Source organism: Pseudophryne corroboree, chromosome 6 (assembly GCF_028390025.1).
Source record: "Pseudophryne corroboree isolate aPseCor3 chromosome 6, aPseCor3.hap2, whole genome shotgun sequence".
NCBI lineage: Eukaryota > Metazoa > Chordata > Amphibia > Anura > Myobatrachidae > Pseudophryne > Pseudophryne corroboree.
In genome coordinates, this window is record NC_086449.1 from 198,066,772 (window position 1) to 198,094,675 (window position 27,904).

Below are 27,904 nucleotides of genomic sequence, written 5' to 3' on the forward strand. Positions count from 1 at the left end.
GTGTGCTGAGAGGAAAATGGCGCACAGCTGCAGTGCTGTGCGCTACCTTTATGAAGACTCAGGAGTCTTCAGCCGCCGATTTTGGACCTCTTCTCTCTTCAGCGTCTGCAAGGGGGCCGGCGGCGCGGCTCCGGTGACCATCCAGGCTGTACCTGTGATCGTCCCTCTGGAGCTAGTGTCCAGTAGCCAAGCAGCAAATCCACTCTGCACGCAGGTGAGTTCACTACTTCTCCCCTAAGTCCCTCGTTGCAGTGATCCTGTTGCCAGCAGGACTCACTGTAAAGTAAAAAACCTAAGCTAAACTTTCTCTAAGCAGCTCTTTAGGAGAGCCACCTAGATTGCACCCTTCTCGTTCGGGCACAAAATCTAACTGGAGTCTGGAGGAGGGTCATAGGGGGAGGAGCCAGTGCACACCACCTGATCTGGTAAAAGCTTTACTTTTTTGTGCCCTGTCTCCTGCGGAGCCGCTATTCCCCATGGTCCTTTCAGGAACCCCAGCATCCACTTAGGACGATAGAGAAACTACGGTAGTTTTTTCACATCCCACATAATACCCTCTTTTGTGGTACTTGTAGTATCAGAAATATGTAACACCTCCTTCATTGCCCTTAACGTGTGGCCCTAATAAGGAATACGTTTGTTTATTCACCGTCGACACTGGATTCAGTGTCCCTGTCTGTGTCTGTGTCGACCGACTAAAGTAAACGGGCGTTTTAAAACCCCTGACGGTGTTTTTGAGACGTCTGGACCGGTACTAATTGTTTGTCGGCCGTCTCATGTCGTCAACCGACCTTGGCGCGTGTTGACATTATCACGTAATTCCCTAAATAAGCCATCCATTCCGGTGTCGACTCCCTAGAGAGTGACATCACCATTACAGGCAATTGCTCCGCCTCCTCACCAACATCGTCCTCATACAGGTCGACACACACGTACCGACACACAGCACACACACAGGGAATGCTCTGATAGAGGACAGGACCTACTAGCCCTTTGGAGAGACAGAGGGAGAGTTTGCCAGCACACACCAAAAACGCTATAATTATATAGGGACAACCTTATATAAGTGTTTTCCCTTATAGCATCTTTTTTATATATTTCTAACGCCAAATTAGTGCCCCCCCTCTCTGTTTTAACCCTGTTTCTGTAGTGCAGTGCAGGGGAGAGCCTGGGAGCCTTCCCTCCAGCCTTTCTGTGAGGGAAAATGGCGCTGTGTGCTGAGGAGATAGGCCCCGCCCCTTTTTCGGCGGCCTCGTCTCCCGCTCTTAACGGATTCTGGCAGGGGTTAAATAACTCCATATAGCCCCCGGAGGCTATATGTGAGGTATTTTTAGCCAAAAAAGGTTTTCATTTGCCTCCCAGGGCGCCCCCCTCCCAGCACCCTCAGTGACTGCCGTGTGAAGTGTGCTGAGAGGAAAATGGCGCACAGCTGCAGTGCTGTGCGCTACCTTAAGAAGACTGAGGAGTCTTCTGCCGCCGATTCTGGACCTCTTCTTGTTTCAGCATCTGCAAGGGGGCCGGCGGCGAGGCTCCGGTGACCATCCAGGCTGTACCTGTGATCGTCCCTCTGGAGCTAATGTCCAGTAGCCAAGAAGCCAATCCATCCTGCACGCAGGTGAGTTCACTTCTTCTCCCCTAAGTCCCTCGTTGCAGTGATCCTGTTGCCAGCAGGACTCACTGTAAAATAAAAAACCTAAGCTAAACTTTTCTAAGCAGCTCTTTAGGAGAGCCACCTAGATTGCACCCTTCTCGGCCGGGCACAAAAATCTAACTGAGGCTTGGAGGAGGGTCATAGGGGGAGGAGCCAGTGCACACCACCTGATCCTAAAGCTTTACTTTTTGTGCCCTGTCTCCTGCGGAGCCGCTATTCCCCATGGTCCTTTCAGGAACCCCAGCATCCACTAGGACGATAGAGAAATAACATTTGCAAAGAGTTAGATTTGGGTGGGTTATTTTGTTTCTGTGCAGGGTAAATACTGGCTGCTTTATTTTTACACTGCAAATTTAGTTTGAAGATTTAACTCACCACACCCAAATCTATCTCTCTCTGCACATGTTATATCTGCCCCCTGCAGTGCACATGGTTTTGCCCAACTGCTAAAAAATTTCCTGCTGCGATCAACTTGGAATTACCCCCAATGTTTCTTTTTCTCTTTACTCCAGAAGGTGTCTTTGTCAGATGGTTCCTCCCTTTTCTGTCTGTACTTGAGGTTAAACTTAATATTGTTTTTGGTACTAAAGGGGTCATTCCGAGTTGATCGCACGCTGCAACTTTTTGCAGCCCGTGCGATCAGATTGACGCCGCCTATGGGGGAGTGTATTTTAGCTAAGCAAGTGTGCGATCGCATGTGCAGGGGAGCGGGGCAAAAAAGTTGTGTGTAGTTTCTGAGTAGCTCTGTACTTACTCAGTCACTGCGATCACTTCAGCCTGTCAGGTCCCGGAATTGACGTCAGACACCCGCCCTGCAAACGCCTCAACACGCCTTCGTTTTTCTCACCACTCCGAGAAAACGGTCAGTTGCCACCCATATCCGCCTCCCTGCTGTCAATCTTCTTGCGCTTGCCGCTGCAATCGCTTCCTTCGCTGTTCTTGTCGCTGCCTGGAGACTGCTGTCACCGGGCAACGACGCCCGCACGCATGCGTAGTTGTGACCTGTTCGCATGGCTGCGAAAAACTGCAGTGTGCGAACGGGTCAGAATGACCCCCTAAGAACGGAGTGTCTTCTGATGCGTTGCTCAGTCTTACTGTAGTTCTTCCTAGGTAGTAAAGCTACTAAGTGTGCAGAACTTGCAGTCTATGTCTATTCTCCTGTCTAGAAATGTAATCTCAATCTCTCCTGACCCATAATGATCATTCTGGGTCTAAGAATACTAACGGGGCAGTTCATTGTTGAACGTTACTCAATGTCACAGTCGCAGCCCCTTTTCCTGTAATAGCCATGTGAGATGTGTGTGGGCTGATGTGCAGGGTTACAGACCTCTCTCCAGGCGCTTATGTTCGGCTCTGAGCTGGTTACTGGAGACTGGACAGATGATGCACTTTTATTCAGCAGCCTCTCGGTATCTACTGACAGTCTGTCCAGGAGAAGACCACCTCTTAATCTGCCTCTATGGGGTGTGTGGGTGCTGCGTCACCACTCACTGGCTGCATGTCGGCAAAGAGACAGTCTACTACTCTGCCTTTGCTGGTCGCAGGTTCAAAGCGCTCATATCCTTCTAAAATGGCAGCTGCCCAACTGCTGCTCACTCTCAACAGTCACTTTCCTGACACTGGTCATGTAACCACCTCCTGACCACTTGAGCAGCTGCAGAGGCTGCTGGGAATTGTCTGCCTGTGAAATGACAGACATGCGCTGCACAGCGTCAGATACACAGCAATATGGTGCGTAGCGGGTATTACATTAGCACTGGGTACAGAAGATGTACAAGAATAAGTATATGTGGCTGCCTCTGCTAGAAATAATCGTGCTAGTGTTATAGAGTGAAATCTATTGAAAAAAATAGAGGGGACCAAAATATTAACATCAAATATAGTTATACATGAATACGTAACCCCTTCTATGGAATATTGGTAGAAAACGTTTTTTGTTTTTTTTTTGGGGGGGGGGGGGAGATGTACTGAAGTCCAAATGAGGCACTCTGTCAAGCCCAAGACTGTCTTCTATAGGTAAGAAACCCTATGGTTTCTTTTCACTGTATTGATATATTACACAATAAAGTCTCTATTTTTTGTGAGGCTGATGTGAGTGGATGGTAAGACTCAAATGATTTCTTGGGCTAAATCGATCAATTTGATATGCCCCGAAATTCTTGAAATTTGTTATCTATTAGAAATCCATCTGCACTAAGAGAGACTGTGATATATGAACCTTTATGAACTCCGCCACTTTCTTCATTCCCATCAGGACGTCAATATTGGACTAAAATTTGGTTTGCAGAATAAGTAGGATTTCTTACTTGAATTTACTTTTAGTAGGCTATATTCATGTATATTTGATGCTTTGATAATATTTTGGCTTCTTCTATTACTTTCATTACAAAGGTAAAGATATGGAGATGTACTCACCGGCACTGCACACAGGTAAAGAAGACAGTTTGACCCTCATCTGCTGAGCGCATCTGCCTTGTGTGATAGACCATCTTCTCACACCCACAGCGGGAGCAGCGTCTATCAAGCTGAGAGAGACGCATAACATATGTCGATAAATGGAAATCATCCTCAGAAAATCATGGAAGGGGAGATTAAATTCAATGTAACGAATGTGATTTGCTGTTTAGTCAGTGACCACGTTATTCTGAGCATACTTAGAACACATGGTTTTGTGACGGCTGCAATAAGTCTACTTAATTCAAAACAATTTAAAATCCTAGCAAGATAATAGAATACACCGGGAGTTCATTAGGTAGCATAAACTTGACTCATTCTTCTACCAAGACAGTTTTACATGTAGTACTGAGTACCGCTACTTAACCTGGGCATACACAGTCAGATAAAATTCCTGTCAGACAGACAAATTATCCGACAGTCATCAGATATCATGACCACACAATAGCTGGGTTCCTTCCCTGGCGAGGAGACATTTCCCCGGTCCACTGGACGATCTGGCATGTCTGTCCAATCGATATTTGTGGGCTGGTCTCGTGCATACATTGTACATTATCTGGCTGATCCTACACAGACACAATCCTCTACATTACAATATATTTTAGCTAGTGGTCAGGAAAGGACCACCAGTGCCGGAGGCTGAAATATTTTAACCCCCACAGTGTATGTCCAAAATTAGCAAAAAATTTAAATTAAAACAGGGGGTGATTTCAGTACGCTATAGTAGTCCTTTAAAATAAGAAATATATGAAATTATTTTTCTCTATGGGTGGCACGCACTGGAGAAGAGTAACAAGAAAACATTGGTCTTGATTCAATTCAGCGCAAAATAAATAGCGCTGGGAAGGAGCTCCCGGAGCTATTCAATTCATTACTCTGTTATGTCAGCAAATGCCCCCTTAAACATGGTGTTTAGTCCTGAGAACCGGCATTCTCCGACTTAAGTGCCTGGCGTGATGCTGCTTCCGCCACTCTAAGGGCAGAAAACAGCATTGCGCCAATAGCTTTGTTGGATTTCTGCATGCACCCCAGGAGGGGTGCGAGAAGAAATCTTCTAGTCGGGCAATAACATTGCGCTGAAATGAATATCCTTCCCAACATTGCGCGGAATTGAATAGAGCATAAAGCTTGGCAGCTGAGGGCTCTGCTACGAGTGATCATATCTTCTCTATGAACATAGCTTACCACTGGTCCTTTTAAGACTCCAGTCTCATTGGTCTCATTCAATAGTGCAATGGTGTCAAGCTTGTTAAATACAACTGATGTTTGAACATACTTGTCTAGGAACACTGGAAAAGACAAAACAATGTGTTGTCACCCAAATACTAAAATCAAGGTGACCAATAAAAAGATTGCAAATGAGCAGTATCCTACAGTCTTGCTGAAAGATATGTAATAAGGAGGTAGACAGGTGGTACGGTCCTGAAGGAGACACTGAGGCTGTAGTACCTGTCACTTGTGTACGATGAGAGCAGCAGGGGCAGGTAACTGTGTCCTGAGCACCAGGAGGAGGCAGCACTGAGCCACAGTCTGCGCAGAAGTCAGATTCTGAGGAGAAACATGGGCTAGAAGCCTCCATCCTGTAACAAGAGACATTATAATCAGAACACCCAAACATTCCTCATATATGGCCGATTCGTGTATGAGAGAATACCACCGCATAGGAAGCCAGACCGAGGGCTTCTCCGACACCTGTGGAACAATAAAGTTGCAGCAATCCCTGCTAAACAGTAACATCCTGGGACTTGCAATTCTATAGGAGCTGGGGAGGCGCTGACTGCCCAAGCTTACCAAGCCCATCTACTCACCCACTGGGCAGCTAAGAGATAGGCTGGGGTCGCTGTCACGGACTTCTTGGTAGTAATAAACACTTGTCCCACTATCACATGCTGAGGTATCTCTCCATAGGGGGATATTCAATTATTATTATCATCATCATCATCCTTTATTTATATGGCGCCACAAGGGTTCCGCAGCGCCCAATCACAGAGTACATAAACAAATAATCAAACAGGAAAACAGCAACTTACAGTTGACAATATAGGACAAGAACAGGGTAAATAAACATAGCTACATCAGCAGATGACACTGGAATAAGTATCAGGTGGCAGAAGACTGCTGGATTTGGTGCAGTTGCAGATTATTAAAGTAAGAAAAAGGATAAGCACATGAGGGAAGAGAGCCCTACTCGTGAGAGCTTACATTCTAAAGGTGGGGGGGGGGGGGGTAGTAGACAGACAGGGGTGACACAAACGGGTTACATAGAGAGCGTGGAACAGAGGGTTAGGATGAGATTTGGCTGGGTTTGGTGAAGAAGTGGGTCTTGAGAGCCCGTTTGAAGTTTTGTAGAGAGGTGGAGAGGTAGGGAATTCCAGAGAAGTGGTGCAGCACGTGAAAAATCTTGGAGGTAGGAGTAGGAGGAAGTAATCCGTAGGCAGGAGAGTCGGCTTGCATTAGCAGAGCTAAGAGGATGGGTGGGAGTGTAAAGGGAGATAAGGTCAGAGATGTAGATGGGAGAGGAGTGGGCAGGGGCTTTGTAAGTGAGTGTGAGAAGCTTGAAATGGATTCTGAAAGGGAAGGGGAGCCAGTGAAGGTCTTGTAAGATTGGAGAGGTGGACGTAGTGCGTTTGGTGAGAAAAATGAGCCGGGCAGCAGCATTGTGGATAGATTGGAGTGGAGAGAGGTATTTGTCAGGAATGCCAGTCAGGAGGAGATTACAGTAGTCCAGTCTTGAGATGACCAGTGAGTGGATAAGAGTCTTAGTAGCATCCTGGGTCAGAAAGGGTCTGATCCTGGAAATATTTTTTAGATGAAAACGGCAGGTTTGTGAGAGGTGCTGAATGTGTGTTTTGAAGGAGAGGGAGGAGTCAAGGATTACTCCAAGACAGCATACTTGGTGGCAAGGCGAGATAGTAGTGCTATCAATCGATAATGTGATTGTAGGAGGTGAGGTTATGCGGGAGGGAGGGAGGGAAGATGATTAGCTCGGTCTTAGATAAGTTAAGTTTAAGAAAGCGCTGGGACATCCAAACAGAGATAGCAGAGAGACAGTTGGAGATACAAGTGAGGAGAGCAGGGGAGGTCTGGAGAGGAAAGATAGATTTGAGTGTCATCAGCATAGAGATGATATTGGAAACCAAAATAACTAATGAGCTTACCTAGTGAGGATGTATAGAGAGAGAAAAGAAGAGGACCAAGGACAGAACCTTGGGGTACACCTACAGTTAGTGGAAGTGAGGGGGAGGGAGTGTCCTGAGAGGAGACAGAGAATGAACGGTCAGAGAGGTAGGAAGACAGCCAAGAGAGGGCAGTATCACGCAGACCAATGGTGTGAAGGATTTGCAGTAGAAGAGGATGGTACACACTGTCAAAAGCAGCAGAGAGATCAAGTAGAATAAGTAGAGAGCAGTGTCCCTTAGATTTAGCAGCATGGAGGTCATAGCATACTTTTGTGAGGGCAGCTGCAGTGGAGTGGAGAGGACGGAAGCCAGACTGGAATATGTTAAGCAGTGAGTGTGAGGAAAGAAAGGAAGTAAGGTGGTTGTAGACAATACGCTCAAGGAGTTTGGAGGCAAAAGGGATGAGAGAGATGGGTCGATAGTTGGAGAGAGTGTTTGGATCAAGGGTAGGTTTTTTAAGAATAGGAGAGATGAGTGCATGCTTGAAGGCAGAGGGGACAGTGCCTGATGAGAGGGAGAGATTGAGAAGGTGGGAAAGATGGGAACAGGCAGAAGGAGAGAGGTAGCGGAGGAGGCGGGAGGGGATAGGGTCAAGTGGGGAGGTGGTGAGGGGACAGGAACGAATGAGGGCCATGACTTCCTCACCAGATGCATGGGAGAAAGATGTCAGATTTGGTGAGAGGGATGGGGAGGAGTGGTAAGGGATGGGAGGAGACTGGTTATTGATGGTCTGGTGTGATGTGATGTCCTGACGTATGGAGTCAATTTTGGATGTGAAGTAAGTGGCAAAGTCAAGAGCAGAGAGTGAGGAAGGAAGGAAGACGAGGTGGGCAGAGGAGTGAGTTGAGAGTGGCAAAGAGGCGAGGGGGTTGGAAGACTAGGAGGAGATGAGGTTCTTGAAATATGACTGTTTAGCAAGAGAAAGGGCAGCACTGAAGGATGAGAGCATAAGTTTGAAATGGAGGAAGCTTGCCTTAGATTTCCTCCAGTGTCGCTCAGCAGTACGTGAGCATTTTTGCAGATATCTGGTGCATTTGGTGTGCCAGGGTTGAGGTGTTAATTTGCTAGGGTGGATAGTGGTTGGTAGAGCAACAGAGAGTCAAGAGCAGAAGTAAGGGATGCATTGTATATGGAAGTGGCATGTTCAGGGCATGAGAGAGAGAGAATAGGAGAGAGAAGTGAGTCAAACAGGGAGGAAAGGAATATGGTGTCAATAGCCTCAATGTTACGCTTAGTGATGGTAGCCTTAGGAGGTAGAGATGGGGAAGCAGAGAGAGATAGGTTAAAGGAGAGCAGGTGGTGGTCAGAGAGGGGAAATGGGGAGTTGGAAAAAATAAGATTCTAAACCTACCGGTAAATATTTTTCTCCTAGTCTGTAGAGGATGCTGGGGACTCCGTAAGGACCATGGGGTATAGACGGGCTCTGCAGGAGACATGGGCACTTTAAGACCTTTAATGGACGTGAACTGGCTCCTCCCTCTATGCCCCTCCTACAGACTCCAGTTATAGGAACTGTGCCCAGAGGAGACGGACATTTAGAGGAAAAGGATTTTGTTAATCAAGGGTGAGACACATACCAGCTCACACCACAAACACACCGTACAACATGGTATAAGTAAACCAGTTAACAGTATGAAACAACCACAGAAAACAGCAACAGCCTTATTGCAACAGTAACACAACCTGTGTGTAATCTTATCAATAACTATGTACAATTATTGCAGATTTCAGTCCGCACTGGGACGGGCTAGGAGAAAAAGATTTACCGGTAGGTTTAAAATCTTATTTTCTCTTACGTCCTAGAGGATGCTGGGGACTCCGTAAGGACCATGGGGTTTATACCAAAGCTCCAGACCGGGCGGGAGAGTGCAGATGACTCTGCAGCACCGATTGAGCAAACATGAGGTCCTCATCAGCCAGGGTGTCAAACTTGTAGAATTTTGCAAAAGTGTTTGAACCCGACCAAGTAGCCCCTCGGCTGTAACGCCGAGATACCACGGGCAGCCGCCCAAGAAGAACCCACCTTCCTAGTGGAATGGACCTTTACCGATTTTGGTAACGGCAATCCAGTCGTAGAATGAGCCTGCTGAATCGTGTTACAGATCCAGCGTGCAATAGTCTGCTTGGAAGCAGGCGCGCCCATCCTGTTGGCCGCATACAGGACAAACAGTGCCTCTGTTTTCCTAATACGAGCCGTTCTGGCTACATAGATTTTTAAAGCCCTGACCACATCAAGGGACTTGGAATCCTCCAAGACATCAGTAGCCACCGGCACCACAATAGGTTGGTTCATGTGAAACGACGAAACCACCTTGGGTAGAAATTGAGGACGAGTTCTCAATTCCGCTCTATCTACATGGAAAATCAGATAGGGGCTCTTGTGAGACAAAGCCGCCAATTCTGACACCCGCCTTGCCGAAGCCAAGGCCAATAACATGACCACTTTCCAAGTGAGAAATTTCAAGTCAACAATTTGAAGAGGTTCAAACCAAATGTGATTTAAGGAACTGTAACACTACGTTAAGGTCCCACGGTGCCACTGGGGGCACAAAAGGAGGTTGGATGTGCAATACTCCCTTCACAAAAGTCTGCACTTCTGGAAGAGAAGCCAATTCCTTCTGAAAAAATATTGATAAGGCCGAAATCTGCACCTTAATGGAGCCTAACTTCAGGCCCATATCCACTCCTGTCTGTAGAAAATGGAGAAAACGACCCAGCTGGAAATCCTCCGTAGGAGCATTCTTGGATTCACACCAAGACACATGCTTCCTCCAGATACGGTGATAGTGCTAGAACTAGCCGTAGCTGGTGTTCTTTTCCCTCTTCCTCTACCTCTGCAGAGGAAAGAAGATCCACTCCCCTTTCTAAATTTATGAGATCGAAAGGACTGCATCTGGTACTGAGGCGTTTTCTTTTGCTATTCTTTTGCTATGGGGGAACAAAAGGCAAAAAAGAAGACTTACCCGCGGTAGCTGTGGAAACCAGGTCCGCGAGGCCATCCCCAAACACTTCACCTTTGTAAGGCAGAGCCTCCATAAGTCTCTTGGAGTCAGCATCACCAGTCCATTGACGGGTCCACAGCGACCTCCTAGCTGAAATTGCCATTGCATTGGCCCTTGATCCCAAGAGGCCAATATCCCTCGCAGCCTCCCTTAGGTATAACGCTGCGTCTTTTATGTGACCCAAAGTTAACAGAACAGTATCCCTGTCGAGGGTGTCCATGTCAGATGACAAGTTATCTGTCCAAGCTGCAATAGCGCTACTCACCCATGCCGACGCAACTGCCGGTCTGAGGGGGGCTCCCGTAGTCGCATAAATTGATTTTAAAGTGGTTTCCTGCTTGCGGTCCGCAGGATCCTTTAGTGTCGCCGTGTCCGGGGACGGTAGGGCCACTTTTTTGGATAACCGCGTCAAGGCTTTATCCACCGAGGGAGAGGATTCCCACCGTAACCTGTCCTGTGAGGGGAAAGGATACGCCATAATAATTCTCTTGGGAACCTGCAGCCTCTTGTCTGGAGTTTCCCAAGCCTTTTCAAATAGAGCGTTCAGTTCATGGGATGGGGGAAACGTTACCTCACGTTTCTTCTCTTTAAACATACAGACCCTTGTGTCAGGGACAGAAGGGTCCTCTGTGATATGTAATACATCCCTTATTGCTACAATCATGTACTGAATACTCTTGGCCACCCGTAGGTGTAATCTCGCCTCATCATAGTCGACACTGGAGTCGGAATCCGTGTCGGTATCAGTGTCTGCTATCTGGATAAAGGGATGTTTCTGCGACCCTGATGGGTTCTGAGACACAGCAATATCCATGGATTGACTCCATGCTTGGTTCTGAGACTCAGCTTTTTCCAATCTTTTATGCAATAAAGCCACACTTGCATTCAAAACATTCCACGTCTACCCAATCAGCAGTCGGCGGTGCCGACGCAGTCACTATCACATTTTGCTCCTCTTCCTCCCTCGAATAACCTTCCGCCTCAGACATGTCGACACACACGTACTGACACCCCCACACACACTGAATTATAGGGGACAGACCCACAAGGAGGTCCTTTGGAGAGACAGAGAGGAAGTTTGCCAGCTCACACCCAACGCCGCCACAGTCTGAAATATAACAATACCCCAGACCTGTATAGCGCGTTTTATTTATATATGTGTATATATATATATATATATATATATATATATATATATATATATATATATATATATATATATATATATATATATATATATATATATATATATATAATAAGAATTTACTTACCGATAATTCTATTTCTCGTAGTCCGTAGTGGATGCTGGGGACTCCGTCAGGACCATGGGGAATAGCGGCTCCGCAGGAGACAGGGCACAAAAGTAAAAGCTTTAGGATCAGGTGGTGTGCACTGGCTCCTCCCCCTATGACCCTCCTCCAAGCCTCAGTTAGGATACTGTGCCCGGACGAGCGTACACAATAAGGAAGGATTTTGAATCCCGGGTAAGACTCATACCAGCCACACCAATCACACTGTACAACCTGTGATCTGAACCCAGTTAACAGCATGATAACAGCGGAGCCTCTGAAAAGATGGCTCACAACAATAATAACCCGATTTTTGTAACAATAACTATGTACAAGTATTGCAGACAATCCGCACTTGGGATGGGCGCCCAGCATCCACTACGGACTACGAGAAATAGAATTATCGGTAAGTAAATTCTTATTTTCTCTGACGTCCTAAGTGGATGCTGGGGACTCCGTCAGGACCATGGGGATTATACCAAAGCTCCCAAACGGGCGGGAGAGTGCGGATGACTCTGCAGCACCGAGTGAGAGAACTCCAGGTCCTCCTCAGCCAGGGTGTGCCCCTGACCAAGTAGCAGCTCGGCAAAGTTGTAAAGCCGAGACCCCTCGGGCAGCCGCCCAAGATGAGCCCACCTTCCTTGTGGAATGGGCATTTACATATTTTGGCTGTGGCAGGCCTGCCACAGAATGTGCAAGCTGAATTGTACTACACATCCAACTAGCAATCGTCTGCTTAGAAGCAAGAGCACCCAGTTTGTTGGGTGCATACAGGATAACAGCAAGTCAATTTTCCTGACTCCAGCCGTCCTGGAAACCTATATTTTCAGGGCCCTGACAACATCTAGCAACTTGGAGTCCTCCAAGTCCCTAGTAGCCGCAGGTACCACAATAAGCTGGTTCAGGTGAAACGCTGACACACCTTAGGGAGAAACTGGGGACGAGTCCGCAGCTCTGCCCTGTCCGAATGGACAATCAGATATGGGCTTTTGTGAGACAAAGCCGCCAATTCTGACACTCGCCTGGCCGAGGCCAGGGCCAACATCATGGTCACTTTCCATGTGAGATATTTCAAATCCACAGATTTGAGCGGTTTAAACCAATGTGATTTGAGGAATCCCAGAACTACGTTGAGATCCCACAGTGCCACTGGAGGCACAAAAGGGGGTTGTATATGCAGTACTCCCTTGACAAACTTCTGGACTTCAGGAACTGAAGCCAATTCTTTCTGGAAGAAAATCGACAGAGCCGAAATTTTAACCTTAATGGACCCCAATTTGAGGCCCATAGACACTCCTGTTTGCAGGAAATGCAGGAATCGACCGAGTTGAAATTTCTTCGTGGGGCCTTCCTGGCCTCACACCACGCAACATATTTTCGCCACATGTGGTGATAATGTTGTGCGGTCACCTCCTTCCTGGCTTTGACCAGGGTAGGAATGACCTCTTCCGGAATGCCTTTTTCCCTTAGGATCCGGCGTTCAACCGCCATGCCGTCAAACGCAGCCGCGGTAAGTCTTGGAACAGACATGGTACTTGCTGAAGCAAGTCCCTTCTTAGCGGCAGAGGCCATGAGTCCTCTGTGAGCATCTCTTGAAGTTCCGGGTACCAAGTCCTTCTTGGCCAATCCGGAGCCACGAGTATAGTTCTTACTCCTCTACGTCTTATAATTTTCAGTACCTTAGGTATGAGAAGCAGAGGAGGGAACACATACACCGACTGGTACACCCACGGTGTTACCAGAACGTCCACAGCTATTGCCTGAGGGTCTCTTGACCTGGCGCAATACCTGTCCAGTTTTTGTTCAGGCGGGACGCCACCATGTCCACCTTTGGTCTTTCCCAACGGTTCACAATCATGTGGAAGACTTCCCGATGAAGTCCCCACTCTCCCGGGTGGAGGTCGTGCTGAGGAAGTCTGCTTCCCAGTTGTCCACTCCCGGAATGAACACTGCTGACAGTGCTATCACATGATTTTCCGCCCAGCGAAGAATCCTTGCAGTTTCTGCCATTGCCCTCCTGCTTCTTGTGCCGCCCTGTCTGTTTACGTGGGCGACTGCCGTGATGTTGTCCCACTGGATCAATACCGGCTGACCTTGAAGCAGAGGTCTTGCTAAGCTTAGAGCATTGTAAATTGCTCTTAGCTCCAGTATATTTATGTGGAGAGAAGTCTCCAGACTTGATCACACTCCCTGGAAATTTTTTCCTTGTGTGACTGCTCCCCAGCCTTTCAGGCTGGCATCCGTGGTCACCAGGACCCAGTCCTGAATGCCGAATCTGTGGCCCTTTAGTAGATGAGCACTCTGCAGCCACCACAGAAGAGACACCCTTGTCCTTGGAGACAGGGTTATCCGCTGATGCATCTGAAGATGCGATCCGGACCATTTTTCCAGCAGATCCCACTGAAAAGTTCTTGCGTGAAATCTGCCGAATGGAATCGCTTCGTAAGAAGCCACCATTTTTCCCAGGACCCTTGTGCAATGATGCACTGACACTTTTCCTGGTTTTAGGAGGTTCCTGACTAGCTCGGATAACTCCCTGGCTTTCTCCTCCGGGAGAAACACCTTTTTCTGGACTGTGTCCAGAATCATCCCTAGGAACAGCAGACGTGTCGTCGGAGACAGCTGCGATTTTGGAATATTTAGAATCCACCCGTGCTGTCGTAGAACTACTTGAGATAGTGCTACTCCGACCTCCAACTGTTCTCTGGACCTTGCCCTTATCAGGAGATCGTCCAAGTAAGGGATAATTAAGACGCCTTTTCTTTGAAGAAGAATCATCATTTCGGCCATTACCTTGGTAAAGACCCGGGGTGCCGTGGACAATCCAAACGGCAGCGTCTGAAACTGATAGTGACAGTTTTGTACCACGAACCTGAGGTACCCTTGGTGAGAAGGGCAAATTGGGACATGGAGGTAAGCATCCTTGATGTCCAGGGACACCATATAGTCCCCTTCTTCCTGGTTCGCTATCACTGCTCTGAGTGACTCCATCTTGATTTGAACCTTTGTATGTAAGTGTTCAAATATTTCAGATTTAGAATAGGTCTCACCGAGCAGTCTGGCTTCAGTACCACAATATAGTGTGGAATAATACCCCTTTCCTTGTTGTAGGAGGGGTACTTTGATTATCACCTGCTGGGAATACAGCTTGTGAATTGTTTCCAATACTGCCTCCCTGTCGGAGGGAGACGTTGGTAAGGCAGACTTCAGGAACCTGCGAGGGGGAGACGTCTCGAATTTCCAATCTGTACCCCTGGGATACTACTTGTAGGATCCAGGGGTCCACTTGCGAGTGAGCCCACTGCGCGCTGAAACTCTTGAGACGACCCCCCACCGCACCTGAGTCCGCTTGTACGGCCCCAGCGTCATGCTGAGGACTTGGCAAAAGCGGTGGAGGGCTTCTGTTCCTGGGAATGGGCTGCCTGCTGCAGTCTTCTTCCCTTTCCTCTATCCCTGGGCAGATATGACTGGCCTTTTGCCTGCTTGCCCTTATGGGGACGAAAGGACTGAGGCTGAAAAGACGGTGTCTTTTTCTGCTGAGATGTGACTTGGGGTAAAAAAGGTGGATTTTCCAGCTGTTGCCGTGGCCACCAGGTCCGATGGACCGACCCCAAATAACTCCTCCCCTTTATACGGCAATACTTCCATGTGCCGTTTGGAATCTGCATCACCTGACCACTGTCGTGTCCATAAACATCTTCTGGCAGATATGGACATCGCACTTACTCTTGATGCCAGAGTGCAAATATCCCTCTGTGCATCTCGCATATATAGAAATGCATCCTTTAAATGCTCTATAGTCAATAAAATACTGTCCCTGTCAAGGGTATCAATATTTTCAGTCAGGGAATCCGACCAAGCCACCCCAGCGCTGCACATCCAGACTGAGGCGATCGCTGGTTGCAGTATAACACCAGTATGTGTGTATATACTTTTTTAGGATATTTTCCAGCCTCCTATCAGCTGGCTCCTTGAGGGCGGCCGTATCTGGAGACGGTAACGCCACTTGTTTTGATAAGCGTGTGAGCGCCTTATCCACCCTAAGGGGTGTTTCCCAACGCGCCCTAACTTCTGGCGGGAAAGGGTATAACGCCAATAATTTTCTATCGGGGGAAACCCACGCATCATCACACACTTCATTTAATTTATCTGATTCAGGAAAAACTACAGGTAGTTTTTTCACACACCCCACATAATACCCTCTTTTGTGGTACTTGTAGTATCAGAAATATGTAACACCTCCTTCATTGCCCTTAACATGTAACGTGTGGCCCAAATGGAAAATACGTTTGTTTCTTCACCGTCGACACTGGAGTCAGTGTCCGTGTCTGTGTCGACCGACTGAGGTAAATGGGCGTTTTAAAGCCCCTGACGGTGTTTGAGACGCCTGGACAGGTACTAATTGGTTTGCCGGCCGTCTCATGTCGTCAACCGACCTTGCAGCGTGTTGACATTATCACGTAATTCCCTAAATAAGCCATCCATTCCGGTGTCGACTCCCTAGAGAGTGACATCACCATTACAGGCAATTGCTCCGCCTCCTCACCAACATCGTCCTCATACATGTCGACACACACGTACCGACACACAGCACACACACAGGGAATGCTCTGATAGAGGACAGGACCCCACTAGCCCTTTGGGGAGACAGAGGGAGAGTTTGCCAGCACACACCAAAACGCTATATTATACAGGGACAACCTTATATAAGTGTTTTCCCTTATAGCATCTTAATATATAATAATATCGCCAAATAAGTGCCCCCCCTCTCTGTTTTAACCCTGTTTCTGTAGTGCAGTGCAGGGGAGAGCCTGGGAGCCTTCCTAGCAGCGGAGCTGTGTAGGAAAATGGCGCTGTGTGCTGAGGAGAATAGGCCCCGCCCCCTTTTCGGCGGGCTTCTTCTCCCGTTTTTCTGACAACCTGGCAGGGGTTAAATACATCCATATAGCCCCAGGGGCTATATGTGATGTATTTTTAGCCAGCATAGGTACTTTCATTGCTTCCCAGGGCGCCCCCCCAAGCGCCCTGCACCCTCAGTGACCGTTGGTGTGAAGTGTGCTGAGAGCAATGGCGCACAGCTGCAGTGCTGTGCGCTACCTCATGAAGACTGAGAAGTCTTCAGCCGCCGATTTCTGGACCTCTTCTCTCTTCAGCATCTGCAAGGGGGTCGGCGGCGCGGCTCCGGTGACCCATCCAGGCTGTACCTGTGATCGTCCCTCTGGAGCTAGTGTCCAGTAGCCTAAGAAGCCAATCCATCCTGCACGCAGGTGAGTTCACTTCTTCTCCCCTAAGTCCCTCGTTGCAGTGAGCCTGTTGCCAGCAGGACTCACTGAAAATAAAAAACCTAATAAAACTTTTACTCTAAGCAGCTCTTTAGGAGAGCCACCTAGATTGCACCCTTCTCGGCCGGGCACAAAAACCTAACTGAGGCTTGGAGGAGGGTCATAGGGGGAGGAGCCAGTGCACACCACCTGATCCTAAAGCTTTTACTTTTGTGCCCTGTCTCCTGCGGAGCCGCTATTCCCCATGGTCCTGACGGAGTCCCCAGCATCCACTTAGGACGTCAGAGAAATATATATATATATATATATCTCTATCTCAAAATCAGCACCAAATATTGTGCCCCCACCCTCGTTTTGCACCCTGTTACTTGTAGGTATCAGGGCAGGGTCCAGGAGCAGCGTCTCTGCAGCCAAGCTGTGGAGAAAAATGGCGCTGGTTAGAGCTGAGGGACGAAGCCCCGCCCCCTCGACGGCGGGCTTCGGTCCCGCTAATATTTATACTGGCGGGGGTTTGAAATACCCTGCAATGCAGTGTATATAGCTTGCCAGTCGTTTTTATGAGGTAAACTTTGCTGCCCAGGGCGCCCTCCCTGCGCCCTGCACCCTTGCAGTGCCTCGTGTGTGCGCGGTACCTTCCGAAGCTCTGATGTCTTCTGCCGCCTGTGAAGTCTTCTTTCTTCCTATAATCACCCGGCTTCTATCTTCCGGCTCTGTGAGGAGGACGGCGGCGCAGCTCCGGGAACGAACAGCTAGACGACACCAGTGTTCAGACCCTCTGGAGCTAATGGTGTCCAGTAGCCTAAGAAGCAGAGCCCATCAGTCCAGGAAAGTGGGTCTGCTTCTCTCCCCTCAGTCCCACGAAGCAGGGAGCCTGTTGCCAGCAGTGCTCCCTGAACATAAAAAATCTAACAAAGTCTATTTTCTAGAGAAACTCGGTAGAGCTCCCCTAGTATGTGACCAGCCTCCTCTGGGCACAGGAAATAACTGGAGTCTGGAGGAGGGGCAAAGAGGGAGGCGTCAGTTCACGCCCATTAAAGGTCTTAAAGTGCCCATGTCTCCTGCGGAGCCCGTCTATACCCCATGGTCCTTACGGAGTCCCCAGCATCCTCTAGGACGTAAGAGAAATCAGAAATATCACAACGGTGAGTGAATACCAGATCCAGTGAGCTCCCATTCACATGGGAGGGTGAGGAGGTCCACTGGGAGAGACCAAGTGAAGAGGCGAGGTTAAGGAGTTTAGAGGCAGGCGATTGTGTGGGGATGTCGATAGGGATGTTGAAATCGCCTAGGATAATGGATGGAATGTCAGAAGGGAGGAAGTGAGGAAGCCAGGAAACAAAGTCTTCGCTGAATTTGGAAGCAATGCCAGGGGGGCGGTAAATGACAGCTACTCTAAGATGAACTGGTTGAAAGAGGCGTATAGCATGGACCTCAAATGTAGAGAATGTAAGGTACGGTTCTGGTGGTATGAGTTGGTAGGAGTAACTAGAAGGTAAAAGGACCCCAACACCACCCTCATGGCGACCCCCAGGTCGGGGGTTGGGGGTGTGAATGCAAGGCCCCCAGCAGAGAGAGCAGCAGGAGAAGTAGTGTCAGAGGGAGTAATCCAAGTTTCAGTAGTGGCTAGTAGGTGCAGGGAGTTGGAAATTAAAAGGTCATAAGTGGGGACCAGTTTGTTACAAACAGATCTGGCATTCCAGAGGGCACAGGATAGGGAGTAAGAGGTTGTGGGAGAGATGTGAATGAGATTATCAGGATTGCTGCAGCGATGAGGTGAGCTTAACTTTGAGGGCAGGGATGATGAGAGAGTAGTGATGGTGCGGGTGCCTGAGCTAGGAGGGGAAATTACAGGAGGTGGGCAGAGAGGGAGTTCAGTGTGATGTGGATGGGGGAGTGGGGAGATGACAGGGAAGGAATTACGTTCGGAAGTTCCGACAGGGTGGAAAGACTGCACTTTCCGACGATAATCAGAACTTTCCGACACTTCAATATTCAATTGAAGTGCCATTCTTCCGCCGTCGGAAATTCCAACAAGTCGAAAAAACACATGGATAAGCGGAATCTCTACTCATCCATGTGTTTTCGACCCCACCACGGTGGAAAAAGGCTCGTTTTCAACCATTCATTTTCACCCATAAGAGAGGTAGGAAATGAATGGTCAAAATGGGAGAAGACACGAGCGGAAACGGCCCGCAATTGAATACTGAAGTGTAATTGAATATCCCCATTGAGTTTTAAGAAATAACCATTCATAGAGACTGCTGCTGGCCATAGACTCAATATAATCATCTTTCTTCCTTGCGTGGGAAATATAGAAAATAATTCTAAAGTGAAAAGGTCATTTTTTTGCACCCAGCTGTTTTGGACCCTCTCTGCCAACAGTTTATTTGGCTTTGAAATAGATATTTGTCCACCCATACAAACAGCTGGCTACTCAATGTGTCACTTGTTCTATTTTAATACTATGATGGCAAATACCTAGTGCATAACACATTTTTTAGTATGCTGGTGATTTCATTTAATGGGGTTATAATGCACATAATTACCCAAGAGGACAGAAGCATCTGAATTGCTAAGTGAACCAGAGGCAAATGTAACTAGATTTTGTTTTGTGTGAAACACTCAAACATATGTGCAGCCTTCACCAACAAAGTAGGCAGCATAATTATTTGTGTAAAACTATTCATTGCATTGTATTCGGACTTATAAAACACTATTACAGCATTGTAAACGTATTTGCATTTAATGGGTGCGTTGGATACATTTTAGTCCATTCAGAAGACGGCTGCATCCGTCACCATCCTTTGTGTGCAAATCACACCAGGTCAAACACCTTCAGAAACAGAAACAGAGAATTTGATGGCAGATAAAAACACTTGGCCAATCAAGTACAGGTCGAGTATCCCATATCCAAATATTCCGAAATACGGAATTTTATGAGTGAGATAGTGAAATCTTTGTCTTCTGATGGCTCAATGTACACAAACTTTATTTAATACACAAAGGTATTAAAAATATTGTATTAAATTACCTTTAGGTCGTGTGTATAAGGTGTATATGAAACAAAAATGAATTGTGTGAATGTACACACACTTTGTTTAATGCACAAAGTTATTAAAAAATATTGGCTAAAATGACCTTAGGCTGTGTGTATAAGATGTATATGAAACATAAATGCATTCTGTGCTTAGACTTGGGTCCCATCGCCATGATATCTCATTATAGTATGTAATTATTCCAAAATACGGAAAAATCCGATATCCAAAATACTTCTGGTCCCAAGCATTTTGGATATGGGATACTCAACCTGTATGTGCTAAAGACAGAAGCAATCAAATCTGCACTTTGGCCAGATTACTTGCAATTCTTGACAATGAGCCCACACTTTTGGCTGCATCTGAACACCCCCTGTCCACACCTACACGCCTATTCCAGTCACATTTACGGCTGAAAAAAAACAAAAAACGTAGAATTGCAAAAAGATGCAAACAAAAAATTAAAATAGTAATTATAATGCAGATGTGGACCGCGCACCAAGGTCTAATTGTAACAGGGTGTGCTGCTCAGGTTACAAGGTAGTCCACCTTGTGAATTCAAAATATGCAAACACGTTTCAAGCGCTCAACCCTTATATCTGCTAGATCAAGTAAATACCGTATGAATGTCTTCATTCTGCGTTTGTTCAGTATTGTAGCAATGTTAAATAAATATACGTTATGGTAAGAACTTACCGTTGATAATGGTATTTCTCCTATGTCCACGGGTTTCCACAGGATAACATTGGGATATGATGGAGCAACAGTGGATTGGCACCAAACGATCACAAGCTTTCTGGCCTCCCAGGATGCATATATAATCCCGCCCACCGACTCAGTCAAATCAGTTGTTTCCAAAGCATTTAGGCAGGAGCATTATGTAGAACCCTATTCAGGCGAGAAGAACACACATGCACACCCTGTCATGCAAGAGGGAAGAGGTTAGAGAGTATAAAGATTCTCAAATCAGGTGCGTCAGGGTGGGATCCCTGTGGAAACCTGTGGACATAGGAGAAATACCGTTATCAACGGTAAGTTCTTACCATAACGTATATTTCTCCGGCAGGGTCCACAGGTTATCCACAGGATAACATTGAGACTTCCCAAAGCAATTTTTAGTGGTGGGGATGCTCCTGATTAGACAGGAGAACCTTTCACCCGAATTCAGCGTCATGAGAGGCAAAGTTATCCAAGGCATAATGTCTAATGAAAGTGTTAATGGAAGACCATGTGGCTGTCTTACATATCTATTCTGCTGAAGTACCATGTTGTGCTGCCCATGAAGGATCTACCTTACGTGTAGAGTGAGCAGAGATATTAGCCAGAACAGGGAGATCAGCTCGAGAGTATGCTTCTGAAATAGTAATTCAAAGCCATCTTGCTAGTGTCTGTTTAGTAGCAGGCCATCCGCTTTTGTGAAATCCGTAGAGAATGAAGAGAGAATCTGTCTTTCTGATGGCACTGGTACGATCTACGTAGATTCTTAATGCACGGACTACGTCCAGCGATGCTTCTCCCGCAGAAAGTCCCGATACCTGAAAAGCCGGGACTACAATTTCTTCGTTAAGGTGAAACTTAGATACTACCTTAGGAAGATAACCAGACCTAGTTCTGAGAACTGCTTTATCTGGATAAAAAATATATCAAAAAAAGGAGATTTACATGACAGCGCTCCTAAATCTGATACTCTTCTAGCTGATGTCATAGTCAGTAGAAAAAGTACTTTAGCTGTCAACCATTTAAGATCCACTTTCTTAAGTGGTTCAAACGGAGCCCCTTGAAGGGCTTTGAGGACCAGACTTAAATCCCAAGGTACTGCAGGAGGAACAAAAGGTGGTTGAATGCGCAGCATTCCCTGGAAAAAAGTATGCACATCCTGTAAAGTGGCAATTTTCTTTTGAAAGCATACAGTCAATGCTGAAACCTGAACTCTCAAGGAAGCCACCTTCAAACCCTTATGCATTCCTGCCTGAAGGAAATCTAAGATTCTAGATACTCTGAAAGATTTTTGATCCATATTTGTTTCACTGCACCAATGAATATAGGCTTGCCATATTCGGTGATAAATGCAAGCCGAGGAGGGTTTCCTTGCTCTGAGCACTGTTTGAATTACCTGTTGTGAAAAACCTCTTGACTTCAGGATAGAGGTTTCAACAGCCACGCCGTCAAAGACAGCCGATCCAGATGCCTGTGATAACAATGACCCTGCATTAGTAGATCTGGACGTTGAGGGAGCAGAATTGGAGCATCCATCGACATTCTCTGCAGATCTATGTACCAATGCCTTCTGGACCAAGCCGGAGCTATTAGAATCACGGCACCCTTTGCTTGCTTTATTTTCCTCACCACCCTGGGTATCAGGGAGATTGGAGGAAACAGATATGCCAGATGAAATTCCCATTTCACTGATAATGCGTCCACAAGGATCGCTCTGGGGTCTTTTGTTCTTGTCCCGTATGCCGGAACTTTGTTGTTCAGACGGGACGCCATGAGATCTACCACTGGCATCCCCCACTTGTCTACTAGAGTCTGAAATACTTCCGGGTGTAGAGCCCATTCGGTTGCTCGAATGGTGTGTCGACTGAGAAAGTCCGCTTCCCAGTTTAGGACTCCTGGAACGAACACTGCGGATAATGCTGGAAGATGGAGTTCTGCCCACTTTAGTATGTGACTTACCTCCTTCATTGCTCTTTGGCTGCGAGTTCCTCCCTGATGGTTGAGGAACGCTACTGCCATTGCATTGTCCGAGCGGATATGGACTGGTTTTCCTTGCAGAATGTCTTTTGCCTGAATCAGTGCTATGTACTGTATACGGCCCGGAGTTCCAACAGGTTAATTTGGCAGGAAACTTTCTTCTGTGGTCCATTGTCCCTGGATCCATAATTTTCCGGACACTGCTCCCCAGCCCTGAAGACTGGCATCCGTTGTCAGGATCTCCTAATCTGATATCCAAAAGGGTCTCCCCTTGTCTAGATGGGATGTCTGTAGCCACCAGGCTAATGACCTTTTTACCTTTACTGGAAGTACCATCATTTGTTTCTTTATTGTCTGATGTATTCCATTCCATCTGGTCAGACTTGAATCCAATACAGCCCCTAAGTGAATCATCCGTTGTGACGGAATCAGAGACGACTTTGCCCAATTTATGAGCCATCCGTGTTTCTGTAGACAAGTTATTGTCTGTTGGAGATGGCGCAAGAGCAATTCCTGGGATTGTGCCAGGATTAAAAGATCGTCGAGGTATGGGAAAATCCTTATCCCCTGCTTGCGGAGATAAGCTGCCATAACCACCATGATCTTGGTAAATACTCTGGGGGCTGTGGCTAACCCAAAGGGTAATGCCTGGAATTTAAAATGTTGCTGCACGATAGCGAACCTGAGGTAACACTGATGGGACAATGCTATCGGCACATGCAGGTAAGCATCTTGTATATCCAGAGATACCATGTAATCCTCTGGTTCCATGGCCAAAACTATGGAGCGTAATGTCTCCATGTGGAACCTTGGGACCAAATGTATCTGTTTAACATTTTGAGATTGAGGATGGGCCGAAATGACCCATTTGGCTTCTGGACCAAAAATAGGTTGGAGTAAAAAACCTGCCCCCGTTGTGCCGGGGGTACTGGAATAATTACCCTGGACTGGAGCAATTTCTGAACTGCTTCTTGCAGGGCTCTGGCCTTCGGCTCTATATGAGACGGGCTGGCGCAAAAAAACTTTCGAGGAGGCTGCTTCTTGAAAGGGAAAACATAACCCAGAGATACCACTTCTTGCACCCAAACGTCTGTTATCGACTGCTGCCATATGTGTGCAAACTGAAGAAGACGGCCCCCTACCTTGGAGTCCCCCAGGTGGAGGCCCGCACCATCAGGCTGATGGTTTCTGTTCTGGTTTGAAATCTGGCCCTCTCGTGGCCCATTGCTTTACCAGACTTATTGTACTGGGTTTGCTCTGATTCATATTTACCTTTTGTTTTATCTTGCCACCGAAATGGACGAAGTCCCGAGCCCTTAGGCTTAGGGTTATAACTGGCAGGAAACCTGACCTTCTTTGATTCAGCTTCTGACTCCAGAATATCTGTTAGTTCCTTACCAAAAAGAATGTTCCCAACAAAAAGCAAAGCTTCCAGAACCTTTTTGGATTCTGAATCAGCTTTCTATGTACGTAGCTAAATTGCTCTGCAAGCAGCTACCGTTAAGGCTGATGCTTTAGAAGCAATCGTACCCATATCCATTGCTGCTTCTTCTAGGAATAGCGCAGCCTGTTTCATATGGGCTACATGGGACTCCTGCTCCCTAGTAGGTGCTGAGAGCCCATTTTCCAGTTCTTCAGCCCATTCAACTACCGCTTTTGCCATCCAGGCTGAGGCCATAGCCGGCCTTATGACTGCCCCTGACAGAGAAAATATGGTGTTCAAAAACCATCAACTCTTCTGTCTGTGACATTGTTTAATGACGTAGATGGCAAAGGCAAAATAGATTTTCGCACTAATCGAATGACGTGCGTATCTACCTTAGGAGGCACTTCTCTTTTTAAACAGTCCTGAGTTGTAAAAGGGTAGTAAGAATCCCACTTTTTTGGAATTCTATATTTCCTATTGGGCGTAGCCCAAGGTTCCTCCATAATTTCCGTCAGTTCCTTTGACCCTGGAAACTTGACCCTAACTGTTTTGGGACGTTTAAACACAGTCTTAGTTTTTATTATTGGCTCAGCTGAATCCTCTAGAGACAGAATAGCCTTCATTGCTCCAATTAACTCAGCTATATCTTCTGAGCTAAAACCCTCCATCTGTTCTTCATATGGTGAAGTAGAGTATATGGAGTCATCATCTGTTGTATCATCCTGTGTAGCCTGTGAATTTGATGATATATTTACCCTTGGTTTATCATCTTGTTGATTTGTAGAAGCTGTAGGGGCTATACCATAAGATGGGAGCTGCATGTATGGGTTAATAGTGTACCCTATTCCTGAGGTTGAAGCTGCAGGGACCAACCTGTCAGCTATACTGGATAAGGTTTGTGCAAACACAGCCCAAGGTGGATCTATTTGTCGTTGAACAGGGATCTGCCTTGCAATCTGCTGAAACGCAAAACAATTTGCACATAACCCATCGTGTGCCAGATGTTGAGTTGATTACCCCACCTTGCAGAATAAACATGTTATGAGTGTTAGTGTTACTGTTAATGTAACCTCGTCACCATTGCCGCTCTTAGACATGATAAACAATCAGCTTTTTCACAGTATACTACACAATCTGTGACTGTAATCACTTTACATGTATAAAAGGGATATCAATCTGAACCCAACCCAAGCACCAGCATTGAGGTTCAGAAGAAAAACACTGACAAAGTCAGCAATCACACTAGCAGTCAGTCACATGTTATATATTAGTCATATATTTGTCATATGAGCATATTATCAACTACGAACACATTTCAAGTATGTAGGAGTACATCTACTGTATTCTGTTCTATACACTTATTTTAACGTATTCAGAAGCAATTGCAATAGGCACTAAACTTAACTATTCGTACTGACAAAAAGTAGATAGAAATTTAGTGCTGTATAACCCTTACTCCGTAGAGTGGGATACAGGGAGACTCACCCCACTTCCAGGATCGATCAATACGTTAGCAAACCTGAGTGGATCCAGACACTACTAGTGTACACTGCCGCTCCGGTAACTTTTAGTGGACACAGACGCTCAGTGAACGCTAGTGCATGCAGACGCTCATGTCTGCGACCTGGTCTCTTAGCGGTAAACTTTAGTGTATACAGACGCAGCGGCCTATGCTGCGACAGAGTCCCCTCGTGGTAGCGTCTGAGACGGAAGTGAGGCAATCAGTTCATGGCGGGAGACGCACGGTAACTGGTCATGAACTGGGGGGAGGGGCGACCAGGAGAGTGTCTGACTCCCCACTGCTGACATCAACCCTAGGGATCGCAGCCTCAAACTAATCCTGGTGCCTTATGTTTCCTAAGGCCTAGGGCTGGAGCACCCGTGGTGGCGGCACGCCAGCTACTGTTTGGTAGTCTCCTCCCAAATCAGTGCGGCTGTGTCAGTATTCCCCTTCTAAGCGGAACCGATGCCTTACCTTCTCCCCATGCTCCGGCCACAGCCTGGTAACGTCTGCTGGACCTGCAAGTTACATCCGACACAGACGCCCGTCGAGACAGCACTTGTACCGTGGGTAAGCGTTGTCGCGACCCGGCGGAGAGTTGCTGGAGCGACTCTTTCCAATATGCGTGTAAGACGCTATTAGGAAAGATCACTCGGAAAACATAGTAAGACTATAAAAATAAATCAATAAAGCTTAGGGCTGACAAAAAACAGCAGCCCTGTGACCATGGTCCGGCTCCTGCCGCACCAAACAAAAAACTGATTTGACTGAGTCGGTGGCGGGATTATATGGACGAGCGCGTTGCATCCTGGGAGGCCAGAAAGCTTGTGATCGTTTGGTGCCAATCCGCTGTCTCTCCATCATATCCCAATGTTATCCTGTAGACCCTGCCGGAGAAAATGTCACTTTGTGAATGTTATATGATTGCACTAAACACAGTGTTAACTCATAATATAGTTTACAGGTCAATCCTAAAAATAATGAAAATGAGTGGTTTAATTAAATAAAATGTTTGTTTAATTGTAAAACTTGGCTCTGCACAAAATGCAGCAACTGTATGAGGGGGAGGAGTGTTAAGTTAGTCCACTCCTCGTGATATAATTGAGGAGGGGGGGGGGTCCGAAAGTCAGTACGGAAATTAATTGATTTTAAACCAGCTAGTATATGCGAAGATTGTCCATACACTGGTGGATATAGTTACTATATGCAGATCTAGATGTCTGTTACAGACTGCGGCGTTCCGCGCGTCTGTTTGATGGGTCCTGTGCACTACGTTGTAGTTGGGATCTTATTGCTTCACGGTGTCTTCCCGGGAATGTGAGATCCAGATGCGCTTGGCTGGATGAGTGGGATCAGGATCTCCGGACCGGACTATAATTAAATATGAGTGGATATAATTAAATCCACTCATTTGCATTTTGTTTAGTATTGACCTGTAAACTATATTATAAGTTAAGACTGTGTTTAGTGCAATCATATAACATTTACAAAGTGACATTTTATTTAACATTGCTACAATACTGAACAAACGCAGAACGAAGACATTCATACGGTATTTACTTGGACTAGCAGATATAAGGGTTGACCGCTTGAAACGTGTTTGCAAACAAAAAATTCAAACTGCAGCTGAAAAAAAAACCCCTGCATTTATGTCCAACTCAGGTAAGGCCCTGTGAGTACTAGAAATATATTTTAATGTGTGTTTTTGCAGTGCTTGCTTATTTCTATGAACACATTGCGATAAAGGGGCCGAATCAGACCTGATCGCTGCTGTGTGTTTTCGCAAAGCGGGAGATCAGGTCTGAACTGCTCATGCGTATGCACTGCATTGCGCAGGCGCAACGGGTTGCAGCGCCAAAATGGTGCAAAAAATCCCATCGCACTGGCGAACACAAGGAAATTGACAGAAAAGAGGGCGTTCGTGGGTGGCAAATGACCGTTTTTGAGGAGTGTCCGGAAAAACGCAGGAGGGACCAGGTGTTTGGAGGAAGGGTTTCTGACGTCAGCTCCGGCCCTGATCATCACACTGGAAGAGTAAGTCCTGGGCTGTGCAGAGACTGCACAAACTCCTGTTTGTGCAGCTTTCCTGCACATGCGATCGCACACCTGCACAGCGAATTCCCCTCCCCCTGTAGGTGGCGACTACCTGATCGCAGGGATGCAAAAACGCACCCTAGCGATCAGGTCTGAATTAGGCCCAAAGTGCCCTCTTTGTGCATTTAAAAATAATAACTGGAGTGAATGAGATAGATATATATATATATATATATATATATATATATATATATATATATATATATATATATATATATATATATATATATATATATATATATATATATATATTTTTTTTTTTTAAGGGGCTAATGCAGAGACAGACCAACATCAGTT

General features: G+C 46.7%; 1 protein-coding gene and 1 long non-coding RNA gene across 3 annotated transcripts in view; one reads left to right on the forward strand and one right to left on the reverse strand.

Annotated features, from left to right (window-relative positions):
- Positions 1–4,261, forward strand: part of LOC134931836 (uncharacterized) — a 132,380-nt gene extending 128,119 nt beyond the window's left edge. Inside the window, exons 1-2 of one of the 2 annotated variants that reach the window (XR_010179183.1) lie at positions 3,262–3,382; positions 4,043–4,261. This is a non-coding gene — a long non-coding RNA (uncharacterized LOC134931836). Of the gene's footprint in view, positions 1–3,261; positions 3,383–4,042 lie in introns of those variants that run through there. The other variant, XR_010179182.1, reaches the window with a different exon arrangement.
- Positions 1–27,904, reverse strand: part of POLR1H (RNA polymerase I subunit H) — a 41,211-nt gene that overhangs the window by 10,066 nt on the left and 3,241 nt on the right. The window contains exons 2-4 of the mRNA XM_063925587.1: positions 5,555–5,685; positions 5,291–5,394; positions 4,067–4,176 (exon numbers count right to left, since the gene is read on the reverse strand). Coding sequence (XP_063781657.1) covers positions 4,067–4,176; positions 5,291–5,394; positions 5,555–5,684 — 344 coding nt within the window. The 5' untranslated portion in view covers position 5,685. The remainder of the gene's footprint in view (positions 1–4,066; positions 4,177–5,290; positions 5,395–5,554; positions 5,686–27,904) is intronic.